This window comes from Grampus griseus (genome assembly GCF_964374135.1).
Source record: "Grampus griseus genome assembly, chromosome: X".
Lineage (NCBI taxonomy): Eukaryota > Metazoa > Chordata > Mammalia > Artiodactyla > Delphinidae > Grampus > Grampus griseus.
In genome coordinates, this window is record NC_138999.1 from 83,305,807 (window position 1) to 83,320,247 (window position 14,441).

The following is a 14,441-nucleotide window of genomic DNA, read 5'->3' on the forward strand; positions in this document are numbered from 1 at the left end:
TCAAGTCCATTCTTTACGTCTGCATCTTTAATCCTGTCCTGCCCCTAGGTTCATGAGAACCATTTTTTTAGATTCCATATATATGTGTTAGCATACGGTATTTGCTTCTGACTTACTTCATTCTGTATGACAGAATCTAGGTCCATCCACCTCACTACACATAACTCAATTTCATTTCTTTTCATGGCTGAGTAATATTCCATTGTATATATGTGCCATATCTTCTTTATCCATTCATCTGTCATTGGACCCTTAGGTTGCTTCCATGTCCTGGCTATTGTAAATAAAGCTGTAATGAACATTGTGGTACATGACTCATTTTGAACTATGGTTTTCACAAGGTATACGCCCAGTAGTGGGATTGCTGGGTCGTATGGTAGTCCTATTTTTAGTTTTTTAAGGAACCTCCATACTGTTCTCCATAGTGGCTGTATCATTTACATTCCCACCAACAGTGCAAGAGTGTTCCATCTCATCCACATCCTCTCCAGCATTTATTGTTTGTAGATTTTTTGAGAATGGACATTCTGACCAGTGTGAGGTGATACCTCATTGTGGTTTTGATTTGCATTTTTCTAATGATTAGTGATATTGAACATCCTTTCATGTGTTTGTTGGCAATCTGTATATCTTCTTTGGAGAAATGTCTATTTGGTCTTCTGCCCATTTTTGGATTGGGTTGTTTGTTTCTTTGATATTAAGCTGCATGAGCTGCTTGTATATTTTGGAGATGAATCCTTTGTCAGTTGCTTTGTTTGCAAATATTTTCTCCCATTCTGAGTGTTGTCTTTTAGTCTTGTTTATGATTTCCTTTGCTGTGCAAAAGCTTTTAAGTTTCGTTAGGTCCCATTTGTATATTTTTGTTTTTATATCCATTTCTCTAGGAGGTGGGTCAAAAAGGATCTTGCTGTGATTTATGTCATAGAGTGTTCTGCCTATGTTTTCCTCTAAGAGTTTGATAGTGTCTGGCCTTACATTTAGGTCTTTAATCCATTTTGAGTTTATTCTTGTGTATGGTGCTCAGGAGTGTTCTAATTTCATTCTTTTACATGTAGCTGTCCAGTTTTCCCAGCACCACTTATTGAAGAGGCTGTCTTTTCTCCATTGTATATTCTTGCCTCCTTTATCGAAAATAAGGTGACCATATGTGTGTGGGTTTATCTCTGGGCTTTCTATCCTGTTCCATTGATCTATCTTTCTGTTTTTGTGCCAGTACCATACTGTCTTGATTCCTGTAGCTTTGTAGTATAGTCTGAAGTCAGGGAGCCTGATTCCTCCAGCTCCATTTTTCTTTCTCAACATTGCTTTGACTATTCGGGGTCTTTTGTGTTTCCATACAAATTGTGAAATTTTTGTTCTAGTTTTGTGAAAAATGCCAGTGGTAGTTTGACAGGGATTGCATTGAATCTGTACATTGCTTTGGGTAGTATATTTTCAAAATGTTGATTCTTCCAATACAAGAACATGGTATATCTCTTCATCCATTTGTATTGTCTTTAATTTCTTTCATCAGTGTCTTATAGTTTTGTGCATACAGGTCTTTTGTCTTCCTAGGTAGGTTTATTCTGAGGTATTTCATTCCTTTTGTTGCAATGGTAAATGGGAGTGTTTCCTTAATTTCTCTTTCAGATTTTTCGTCGTTAGTGTGTAGGAATGCACGAGATTTCTGTGCATTAATTTTGTATCCCTCTACTTTACCAAATTCATTGATTAGCTCTAGGAGTTTTCTGGTAGCATCTTTAGGATTCTCTATGTATAGTATCATCACCTGCAAACAGTGACAGTTTTACTTCTTCTTTTCCGATTTGGATTCATTTTATTTCTTTTTCTTCTCTGATTGCCATGGCTAAAATTTCGAAAACTATGTTGAATAATAGTGGTGAGAGTGGGCAACCTTGCCTTGTTCCTGATCTTAGAGGAAACGGTTTCAGTTTTTCACCATTGAGAATGATGTTGGCTGTGGGTTTGTCATATATGGACTTTATTATGTTGAGGAAGTTTCCCTCTGTGCCTACTTTCTGGAGAGTTTCATAAATGGGTGTTGAATATTGTCAAAGCTTTTTCTGCATCTATTGAGATGATCATATGGTTTTCATCCTTCAGTTTGTTAATATGGTGTATCACATTGATTGATTTGCATACACTGAAGAATTCTTTCATTCCTGGGATAAACTCCACTTGATCATGGTGTATGATCCTTTAATGTGCTCTTGGATTCTGTTGGCTTGTATTTTGTTGAAGACTTTTGCACCTATGTTCATCAGTAATGTTGGCCTGTAGTTTTCTTTCTTTGTGACATCTTTGTCTGGTTTTGGTGTCTAGGTGATGGTGGCCTGGTAGAATGAGTTTGGGAGTGTTCCTCCCTCTGCTATATTTTGGAAGAGTTTGAGAAGGATAGGTGTTAGCTCTTCTCTAAATGTTTGATACAATTTGCCTGTGAAGCCATCTGATCCTGGGCTTTTGTTTGTTGGAAGCTCCTTAATGACAGTTTCAACATCAGTGCTTGTGATTGGTCTGTTTATATTTTCTATTTCTTCCTGATTCAGTCTCAGAAAGTTGTGCTTTTTTAAGAATTCATCGATTTCTTCCAGGTTGTCCATTTTATTGGCATATAGTTGCTTGTAGTAATCTCTCATGACCCTTTGTATTTCTACACTGTCAGTTGTTACTTCTCCTTTTTCATTTCAAATTCTGTTGATTTGAGTCTTCTCCCTTTTCTTCTTGATGAGTCTGGCTAATGGTTTATCAATTTTGTTTACTTCTCAAAGAACCAGCTTTTAGTTTTATTGGTCTTTGCCTTTGTTTCTTTCATTTCTTTTTCATTTATTTCTGATGTGATCTTTATGATTTCTTTCCATCTGCTAACGTTGGGGGCTTTTTTGTTCTTTTTTCTCTAATTGCTTCAGGTGTAAGGTTAGGTTACTTATTTGAAATGTTTCTTGTTTCTTGAGGAGGATTGTGTTGCTATAAACTTCCCTTTTAGAACTGCTTTTGCTGCATCCCATAGGTTTTGAGTCATCATGTTTTCATTGGCATTTGTCTCTAGGTATTTTTTGATTTCCTCTTTGATTTCTTCAGTGATGACTTGGTTATTTAGTAGCATATTGTTTAGCCTCCATGTGTTTGTATTTTTTACAGATCTTTTCCTGTAATTCATATCTAGTCTCATAGCATTGTGGTCAGAAAAGGTACTTGATACGATTTCAATTTTCTTAAATTTACCAAGGCTTGATCTGTGACCCAAGATATGATCTATCCTGAAGAATGTTCCATGAGTACCTGAGAAGAAAGTGTATTCTGTTGTTTTTGGATGGAATGCCCTAGAAATATCAATGCAGTCCATCTTGTTTAATGTGGCATTTAAAGCTTGTGTTTGCTTATTTATTTCATTTTGGATGATCTGTCCATTAGTGAAAGTGGGATGTTAAAGTCCCCTACTATGATTTTGTTACTGTCAATTTCCCCTTTTATGGCTGTTAGCATTTGCCTTATGTATTGTGGTGCTCCTGTGTTTGGTGCATAAATGTTTACACTTGTTGTATCTTCTTCTTGGATTGATCCCTTGATCATTATGTAGTGTCCTTCTTTGTCTCTTGTAATAGTCTTTATTTTAAAGTCTATTTTGTCTGACATGAGAATTGCTGCTCCAGCTTTCTTTGATTTCCATTTGCATGGAATACCTTTTTCCATCCCTTCACTTTCAGTCTGTATGTGTCCCTAGGTCTGTAGACAGCATATAAACGGGTCTTGTTTTTGTATCCATTCTGCCAGTCTATGTCTTTTGGTTGGAGCATTTAATCCATTTACATTTAAGGTAGTTATTGATATGTATGTTCCTATTACCATTGTCTTAATTGTTTTGGTTTTGTTTTTGTAGGCCTTTTCCTCCTCTTGTGTTTTCTGCTTAGAAAAGTTCCTTTAGCATTTGTTTTAAAGCTGGTTTGGTGGTGCTGAATTCTCTTAACTTTTGCTTGTCTGTAAAGTTTGTAATTTCTCCATCAAACCTGAATGAGGGCTTCCCTGGTGGCGCCGTGGTTGAGAGTCCGCCTGCCGATGCAGGGGACACGCATTCGTGCCCTGGTCCAGGAAGATCCAACATGCCGTGGAGCGGCTGGCCCTGTTAGCCATGGCCGCTGAGCCTGCACGTCTGGAGCCTGTGCTCCGCAATGGGAGAGGCCACAGCAGTGAAAGGCCTGCGTACTGCAAAAAAACAAAACCAGGGCTTCCCTGGTAGCACAGTGGTTGAGAGTCCGCTTGCCGATGCAGGGGACACGGGTTCGTGCCCCGGTCCGGGAAGATCCCACATGCCGCGGAGCAGCTCGGCCCATGAGCCATGGCCACTGAGCCTGCGCGTCTGGAGCCTGTGCTCCGCAATGGGAGAGGCCACAACAGTGAGAGGCCCACATATCGCAAAAAAAAAAAAAAAAAAAAGAAAAAGAAAAAAAAAACCTGAATGAGATCCTTGCTGAATAGAGTAATCTTGGTTGTAATTTTTTCCCTTTCATCACTTTAACTATGTCCTGCCACTCCCTTCTGGCTTGCAGAGTTTGAGCTGATAGGTCAGCTCTTAAACTTGTGGGGATTCTCTTGTATGTTATTTCTTGTTCTTCTCCTACTGCTTTTAATATTTTTTCTTTGTATTTAATTTTTGATAGTTTAATATGTGTTTTGACCTGTTTCTACTGGGATTTATCCTGTATGGGACTCTCTGTGCTTCCTGGGCTTGATTATTTCCTTTCCCATGTTAGGGAAGTTTTCAACTATAATCTCTTCAAATATTTTCTGTCTCTTTCTTTTTCTCTCTTCTTCTAATACCCCTTTAAGTTGAATGTTGGTGTGTTTAATGTTGTCCCAGAGGTCTCTCAGACCCGTCCTCAATCTTTTCATTCTTTTTTCTTTATTCTGCTCTGTCGTATTTCCACTATTTTATCTTCAAGGTCACTTATCCATTCTTCTGCCTCAGTCATTCTGCTATTCATTCCTTCTAGAGAATTTTTTTTTTTTTTTTTTTTTTTTTTTTTTTTGCAGTACGCGGGTCTCTAGCTGTAGTGGCCTCTCTCCCGTTGCGGAGCACAGGCTCCGGACGCGCAGACTCAGCGGCCATGGCTCACGGGCCCAGCCGCTCCGCAGCATGTGGGATCTTCCAAGACCGGGACACGAACCCGTGTCCCCTCCATTGGCAGGCGGACTCTCATCCACTGTGCCACCAGGGAAGCCCTCTAGAGAATTTTTAATTTCATTTATTGTGTTGTTCATCATTGTTTGTTTGGTCTTTAGTTCTTCTAGGTCTTTGTTAAACGTTTCTTTTATTTTTTCCATTCTATTTCCAAGATTTTGGATCATCTTTACTACCCTTGCTGTGAATTCTTTTTCAGGTAGACTGACTATTTCCTCTTCATTTGTTTAGTCTAGTAGGTTTTTACCATCCTCCGTCATCTGCTGTGTGTTTCTCTGTCTTCTCATTTTGCTTATCTTACTGTGTTTGGGGTCTCCTTTGCGCAGGCTGCAGGTTCGTAGTTCCCATTGTTTTTGGTGTCTACTCCTAATGGGTGAGGTTGGTTCAGTGGGTTGTGTAGGCTTCCTGGTGGAGGGGACTGGTGCCTGTGTTCTGGTGGGTGGGGCTGGATCTTGTGTTTCTGGTGGGCAGGGCCACATCCCATGGTGTGTTTTGGGGTGTTTGTGAGCTTAGTATGATTTTAGGTAGCCTCTCTGCTAATGGGTGGGTTTGTGTTCCTGTCTTGCTAGTTGTTTGGCATGGGGCATCCAGCACTGGAGCTTGCTGGCCATTGGGTAGAGGTGGGTCTTAGCGTTGAGGCGGAGATCTCTAGGAGATATCTCGCTGATTGATATTATGGGAGGCCAGGAGGTTTCTGGTGTCCAGTGTCCTGAACTCGGCTCTCCCACCTCAGCGGCTCAGGCCTGACACCAGGCCAGAGCACCAAGACCCTGTCAGCCACACGGCTTAGTAGAAAAAGGAAAAAAAAGAAAGAAAAAGAAAGAAAAATTAAAAAGAATTTAAAAATTCTTTTAATTATTAAAATAAAAAAAGAAGAGAGCAACCAAACCAATAAACAAATCCACCAATGATAACAAGCACTAAAAACTAAACTAAGATGAACATAAAAATCAGAAACAAATCAGTTACAGACCGCAAACCCCAAGTCTACAGTTGTTCCCGAAGTCCACTGCCTCAATTTTGGGACAATTCATTGTCTATTCAAGTATTCCACATATGCAAATACATCAAGTTGATTATGGGAATTTAATCTGCTGCCTCTGAGACTGCCAGGGAAAATGTCCCTTTCTCTTCTTTGTTTGCATAGCTCCGGGGGTTCAGCTTTGGTTTTGGCACCATCTCTGCGTGTACGTCACCCTCAGGCATCTGTTCCCTGCCCAGACAGGAGGGGTTTACAGCAGCAGCTGATTAGGGTGCTCTTGCTCATTCAGACCAGGGAGAGGGAGGGGTATGGTAGTCATAATTGGAATGCGGGACCAGCCTGCAGCAACAGAGGCTGCTGTGACTTTGCAAAAGCCTGAGGCGTGCCATGTGTTCTTCCAGGGACGTTGTCCCTGGATCACGGAACTCTGACATTGGCGGGCTGCACAGGCTTCTGGGGTGGGGGTGTGTGGATAGTGAGCTGTGCTTGCACACAGGATTCTTGGTGGTAGCAGCAGCAGCCTTAGCGTCTCATGCCCATCTCTGGTGTCCGCGCTAATAGCCGCGCAGCCACGGCTCACGCCTGTCTTTGAAGCTCATTTAGGTGGTGTTCTGGATCTCCTCTCTTCATGCACCGCAAAACGATGGTTTCTTGCCTCTTAGGCAGTTCCAGACTTTTTCCCAGATTCCCTCCCAGTTAACTGTGGTGCGCTAGCCCCGTTCAGGCTGTGTTCACTCATCCAACCCCAGTCCTCTCCCTGGGATCTGACCTCCGAAGCCCAAGCCTCAGCTCCCAGCCCCCACCCTCCCTGGTGGGTGAGCTAACAAGCCTCTCAGGCTGGTGAGTGATCATTGGCAATGATCCTCTGTGTGGCAATCTCTCCGCTTTGCCCTCTGCACCCCTGTTGCTGCACTCTCCTCCGTGGTTCCTAAGCTTCCCCTTCGCCACTCCCTGTCTCTGCCAGTGAAGGGGCTTCCTAGTGTGTGGAAACTTTTCCTCCTCCACAGCTCCCTCCCAGAGGTGCAGGTTCTGTCCCTATTCTTTTGTCTCTGTTTTTTATTTTTTCTTTTGCCTACCCAGGTACATGGGGAGTTTCTTGCCTTTGGGGAAGTCTGAGGTCTTCTGCCAGCATTCAGTAGGTGTTCTGTAGGAGCTGTTCCACGTGTAGATGTATTTCTGATGTATCTGTGGGGAGGAAGGTGATCTCCACGTCTTACTCCTCCGCCATCTTGAAGGTCCCCTGCTGCCATTGTTTCTAGTGTCATTTTCTCATAAACAATGTTGGAGATTGACATTTCAAAAATACAGGTGATGGCCTTTCAGGATTGCTTCTACTTATAATTATCTCATATACATAGGTACCAATTAGGTACCAAAAAAATTTTAAAGAGAGAGAGACAGAGAAGGAAGGGAGGGATAGAGGGAGAGAAGGAGAGAGGAAGGGGCGAAATATAGAATAATTCTCTTTTGTGTATGCCAAGAGCTGGATTTGGGCCATCAACCAGTGTTTATCCTGCCTTCCAAAAGCTTCAGTCTCCTTTCCCCAGTTCATTTTGACTTGAAAGTTTATTTTCTCACACCAGATGCTACCAAGAAAGTTACAGGTTGATGTGAATCCTGTCATCACTTCATTTACTGCTGCAAGGCTAGGTTTTTGTATGTGGTACATCTCTTGAATCCAGTGGGCAGTGAGTGGTGGTATGGGGTACCAATAGCATTCCTGGAGTGAGTGTGGATGCCAGCTGACCTTAGTGTGTAGGACCACCAGGGCACAAGCCTTTTTTCTGAGCTGGGACAATCCTCTGTGAATGGTACCATCATTCTCATATCTGATAGCTTTAACACTGAATACTTAAATGCTAGCAATGCAATGGTAGCCATCATATTATAATCTCATTTGTAAATGTCTTCTAAGAAGTCCCAAACCAATCTGCAAACCAGTGACATCTAAGTAATAAGCCCTTTATCTAAGAATGTTATCTTGACATTTTTAGCTGAATTGTGATCCATATCACAAACTAAATAATGGATTTTTTAATGGTATCTTTAAAAGGATGCCCAAATAATCTATCACTCAGCTACATCTCTGAATAGAGAAAATATCTCTTTCTTTCTCACCTCTCAGTGATATTATTGCATCATAAGGCACTTTGAACTTATGGCTGGTTGGTTCAGTGCACTCATTCTGTGGTGTTAACGAGGCCAAGGTTATGGAGGCCAGTTAGCTTTTGCTCTGTGTAGTGACCACAGACTACCCGGAATCACTCGAGAAACACTAGCACAGATGAGAAATATCCCATGGCAAAACCTCAACATTTCTCACAGTCCATCCTCCCCATGGGACAGGCAGAATGTGCTCCTTGGGTATGCTCTTAGGGAGGAAATGAGTAGGAGCCTGGGAGGCCCCAACATCTACCTCTGAACAAAGCAGGCCTGACATTTAGGCATTAACTTTGCATTATAAGCCCCTGTCATACCATTGATTTGCTGTGTAACCTTCATCACTAAAGCAGAGATAATAGGATAGAATGAAATGTGCTTACCTCCCGGGGATGTTGTGTGAATTAGCAAATTAACGAGTGTAAAGTGTTAGGATTTATGTAAGTGCTGGTAGTTGTCATTATTTCTAGGGACCTAGTCTCATTCTAAATAGAGAATCTAAGTGCATTATGCTTTTTTCAGAAAGGGATTTTCACCGACATCAGTTGCATTTAAGCTGAGCATAAAACAGAGGTGATAATAACATAGTAGTGATCATCACAATGCAGAGCTGTAAACCTTTTTCCTATTAAAGCTAAAACTATTTTCAGCAACTTTCAATGCTTTCCAAGCTTTGTGCCAACAGTTCTCTCTACAGTGATTATTTTTCCCGTGACGGGTGAGGGGAATGGGACCTATTCATTATTCAGTCCCATAATGACTATATAATGTATTGAATTTGTTTACATCACATAATCAGGCAAAGACTTGGTAGCTGATTTGATTGCCATATATTGCAATCATTGTAAAAAATAAAAACTCTTTTTTGCTCTGCCCACGCTGGTGTGCGCTAGAGATAGCCAACATACAGATTGAAAACTCATGGGGAATTGAAGTGCTTTCCAACAAAAGGCACTGTACATAGATCCTTTCAATTTAACATCTTTACCAAGGAATTTTGTTGTCGCCTGCTATTTCCAAGGGGACTGTGCTTGAGCGAATTCTTCCATTTCTTTTATCACTCTGACTTCACTTACCAAGAAAAGTCATTTAATGCTGATTTCAAACTCTTGAACTCAGCCTGGGAGCTGCAGCATGAACGCCTCAGATCTTGGCTCCTTGTTATTTATATATTCATTTGAAGTAATTTTTCAGGACTGTTTGAAAACCTCTCTCAACCTGACATCACGTAACAGCTGGGATCTAAAGCTCACCATGTTTTTGGTTCTTTTTCTCTTTGTCTTACAGATAACAGACGAGTACCTTTGGAAAGGTCACGCTCTCGCCACAATGAAGCTATCTCATCTAAGTGATTCCTGATGCCAAAGAATATGAAAATACTTAAGTAAACAAAATCATACATTTTGGGAGGAACAAAACATGCACTCAAGGGATGGAGAGGAAATAAGTACATTTCTGCAAAGATCAAGCTGAGCTGGATGCAATAGCGTGCATATGTAAAGTTATTGCAAGACTCCTCCCACAGTTAGTTATACTAATACGAACACAATTACCAGGATTATAAAATACGTTCCCTTTTAGTGTAAAGATGTGTATTATTTGTTACTGTGTGTGGCCTGACCGTGATGATGAAAAGTGTAAGAAATTGAAGAGTTCCAAAGACTTTCAAAACCATTCAGTCTGTCAAAAATGTATAATATTATTACTCAAATTTGAAGTCACCCCCCCCACAAAAAGAAAGGAAGAAAAGAGAAGAAAAAGAATAGAAAGAATTAGTCAGTGTCTACTTCTGATTCCTGTTATATAGAAAAGGAAAAGGCCAGTAAAATGTGTGTGTTTGTTAATGGTTTGGAAAGGCACTGATATTGCACACTCTATAAAAGAAGCCACTTTTGGAAACTCAGAAAAAGTACTGCTTCACCCCCCGTCAAGTTACTTAGAATCTTATCTCAAGTGAAAGTTGATGGATTCATCTGCTTCGGCTGAAATTAAACTTATCATTAATCTAGAGTTTCAGCATGATATTGCAGGCACTTATCATTGCTAAAAATAAGCCAGAAAGTTTAACAGAAGCAGTTAGAGAAAGTGATTTAAACTTTATTTAAAGAGGTATTTTCTAATTATGCACATATATCTACTTTATACAAATACTTTATATGGCTGTTTTTGAGAAAAACCTCACATTTTAATGTTTATGCTAGGGCTGAACCTGCAAATTCTGTTACCTTTATTCAGATTTTTAAAGGTAAATATTGCTCTCTATTCTCCATGGTTTATTTCTTCTCTCTATTGCTTCTTTCTCCCACACCCCCCTTGAAGGCAGGGAATAGAGTTCTAGGAGATCTGAGGGGAAAAATATTTCTCTCCGCAGGAGGCAGCAGAAAACTGTCCGAAAGGTCAGTTGTTTTATCTGCCTTTCTAGTCCCCTTTCCAGTTCCTCCGTGGTGATCTGAAGAAGAAAAAGAAATTACATGTATGTATCTGTATATATGTGTATATATTTATATCTCCTGCTACAATAATTCCACATCCCAGTGACTAAGTGAACTTCTCAATCATCATCATACTTATTTACCTTATATTAACAAATTCAAATGATGCTGCCGAAACAACTCTAGGAGGAAAAAACAGGCTCTACATTTTTCTTAAATAGATGAGGGAGGAGAAGTTATACTTGTCTATTATTTTTAAAAATGCATTGTAATAATGTGGTATAACTTCTCTGGACTAATCCATGCAGATGATTGTAAAAGATTTCTTATATGTATATTTCTTATAAAGAAAATCCTATTTCTACTTCCTCCAAAGTACATTATAGACATTCAGAAAGAACAAGAGACCGGCTTGGCAAGTCACTCCCTGAGATAATGTAACCAAGCGACCAATAGCTCACAGTTTCCTTTTTATAGACGTACAGTGATTCAAATTGCTGCCTTTTCCTCCAGTGCATTCTTACTTGGGTCTTATCCTTTACAAAGCTCTGAAGCTGCTACAATAGAGAAATCAAAAGCAGTAACAGGATCTGAGATTTTACAATTTTATCCTATCATCTATCTTAAGACACACACATATGCGCACACACACAAGTTTAAGGGACATATCAATTTCATACACTGTTTTTTTAACAATAACAACAGCAACAAAGATTTAGGTTCTACTAATTTATGTAAATACTTAATGTACGTATTTTTAACTTCACAAAGTCTTTTCTGAAATCTTCATGGTATGGCTTCTTTGAGTCTTTTGATAGCTTTTCAGACTGTAGGAAAATGATATTTTGAAATATTCACCCTGACTAATATTTAGGGGCATTTGCCATGCCATATTATCAGGCTGGTCAAGGTGGACATACTGATGAATATCACCTTTTCCAGATGTGAACTTGCCTTATTTTTTAGTTTGTGGGGAAAAAAAGTACTATTATTGATAAATTATATATTTGTATTTAGAATAATTCCACATGCTTTTCACAAACATTATGAGACCGTTCAGGGTCTTTCACGAAGTTCTGATAACTCAATTAAAGGGTTTGCTTCCCAGATTTATAATGGTCCTGCTCTAGCCATTTGCAGTTTTGTTTTAGATTGAAAATTATCACCAGAAAAAAGTACATAGTGACATTTTTAGTATAGAACCAAATTATACTAAAGTCTTTTGTTGGGTTTATTACTGCCACACGTGAGAAGCACCAATTTATGCAGATTTTCTTCAGAATGTTTTTTAAAATTGCAAAACCCTTTAAAATGTTTACTAGTTGTACTAGTTTCCTCTGGCTGCTGTAACAAATTACTACAAACTTGGTGACCTAACATATCAGAAATTTATTCTTTCATGGTTGTGGTGGCCAGATGTCCAAAATCAAGGGTCATGCTCCCTCCAGAGGCTCTAGAAGAAACTCTTCCCTTGCCTCTTCCAGCTTCGGGTAGCTATTGGCATTCTTTGGGTTACGGCCACATCTCTCTCTGCTCCATCTTCACATCACCTTCTCCTCTATGTATTTAATCTCCCTATGCCCCTCTCTTATAAGGACACTTTTGTTGGAATTTAGGGCCCACCTAGATAATCCAGGATAATTTCATGTGAAGACCCTAAACTTAATTACATCTGTAAGACCCTTCTTCCAAAAACGTAACATTCATAGGTTCTGGGGATTAGGATGTGGACATATCTTTTTGGAGGTGACCTTTAGCCCATGACAGTCTGCCCTCTGGACCCCCCCAAATTTATGTCTGTCCCATGTGCAAAGTATATTCACCCTATCCCAACACTCCTAAAAGTCTCAACCCTAAGTCTAAAATCTCATCCAAACATCTTCAGTTCAAAAGTTCCAAAGCTCACCTAGATCATCTAAATCAGCTATAGGTGAAAACCCTGGGGCAAAATTCCTTTGCATCTGTGAATCAGTGAAACAAGACATTAACAAGGCCCCTGTTTCCAGAATACAGTGGTGGGACAGGCATATGATAATAGTTATAGACATTCCTATTCCAAAAGGGAGAAAGTGGAACAAACATAGAAAGGAGTCACCTGTCCTGATGATTTTCAGAATTTGGCCAGGCAGAATCCCCTTAGGTTTCAAGACTTGACAATAATCCTCCTTGTCTCAGGGCTACATCCTTTAGGCCTGCAGCTCTGGCCTCTTGGCCCATGGATCAAGTCTCTGCCTCTGTGCCCATGGCTTGTACTTCTGCCTCTAAACCTGCAGCTCTGCCCTAGGGTTGATCTTTTCTATCGAAGGGTATCACCTCTTTGCAGCTTTATCAGCCTACTTCCTGCCTGTAAAGTTTTGGTAGTTTGACCGCCTTCTCTCATTTTGTCCTGTCTCTGTCCCTTTCAGGCCAAGCTGGAACTGTTTCTGCTGGTGTAACTTTCTCAACAATTTTGTAGGCTCCCCCTGTATATCATATTGATTTACTAGTGAGACAAGAGAGTCCTCACAGATCTTTGCCAGATAACACCACCTCTGTTCCTGGCTTCTACTGAGATGATTGAGTGGATCAGTGAGTGAGTCAATGCCTAATCTCTACAGCACTAGCCAAAGGTTATCCAGCCTTGGCTTTATCTCCAGAGCACACTAGCCACACTATCCTAACAGTGAATCTTCATTTTAGCATGTTTTGCAATCTGAATAGGCTCAGAATTTCCTGAATCATCAAGTGCTGGGTCCTTTCTGCTTAACAGTTCTTTCTTCAATTTATCCCTTTCCTCTTATATTTTACTCTAAGCTCAAGAAAAATCTAGGCCATACCTCCAATGCTTTGCTCTCAAATTTCCTCAGCTAAATATCCAAATTCATCACTTACAGATCTACTTTCCACACAACAGTTGGAGACAATTTGGATAAGCTTTTTGCCGCTATATAGAAAGGATCACCTTTCCTCTAGTTTTCAATAAAATGTTCCTCACTTCCTTCTGAGCCCTCATGAAACGCGCCTTTAACATTCCTATTCTTCCCGACAGTCTGTTTAAGGCAGTCCATGATTTTTGTACCACATACGTCAAAATTCTTCCAGCCTCTACACGTGATCTAATTCCAAAGCCACTTCTACATTTTTAGGTATTTGTTACAGCAGTCCCTGACTTCCTGGTACCAAAATCTGTAGTTTGTTGCTGTGGTTGCTGTAACAGAGTACTCCAAACATGTTCACTTAAAACAACAGGCATTCATTCTCTTACTGTTTTGGAGACCAGAAGCCGTAAATTGAGGTATTAGCAGGGCTGTACTCCCTCTGGAGGCACTAGGAGAAAACCTGTTCCTTGCCCCTCCCAGTTTCTTGTGACTGTCATCATTCCTCGGCTTGTGGCCAAATCTCTTTCTGCTCTGTCTTCGTATCACCTTTCCCTCTGTATGTCTAGTCTACCTCTGCCTCCTGCTTATAAAGACACTCGTGAAGGCATTTAAAGGCCCACCGGTTTATCAGTGATAATCTCCTCATTTCAAGATCCTTAACTAATGACATCTGTGAAGACCCTTTTCCCAACTAAGTTAACGTCGCGGGTTCTGAGAATTAGGACATGGACGTATCTTTGGGGAGCCACCTTTCAGCTCAAAACACTAGTCATTGCACATAAATGTACTTTTCACATTTTGAAATGCATCCTTGGTGCTCAAGCCAAATTCAA

General features: G+C 40.3%; 1 protein-coding gene across 1 annotated transcript in view; it reads left to right on the forward strand.

Annotated features, from left to right (window-relative positions):
- DIAPH2 (diaphanous related formin 2) overlaps window positions 1-10,826 on the forward strand; it is a 628,603-nt gene extending 617,777 nt beyond the window's left edge. The window contains exon 18 of the mRNA XM_082646850.1: window positions 9,606-10,826. Within this exon, the coding sequence (XP_082502976.1) occupies window positions 9,606-9,670 (65 nt within the window). The 3' untranslated portion in view covers window positions 9,671-10,826. The remainder of the gene's footprint in view (window positions 1-9,605) is intronic.
- The last annotated feature ends 3,615 nt before the right edge of the window (window positions 10,827-14,441 follow it).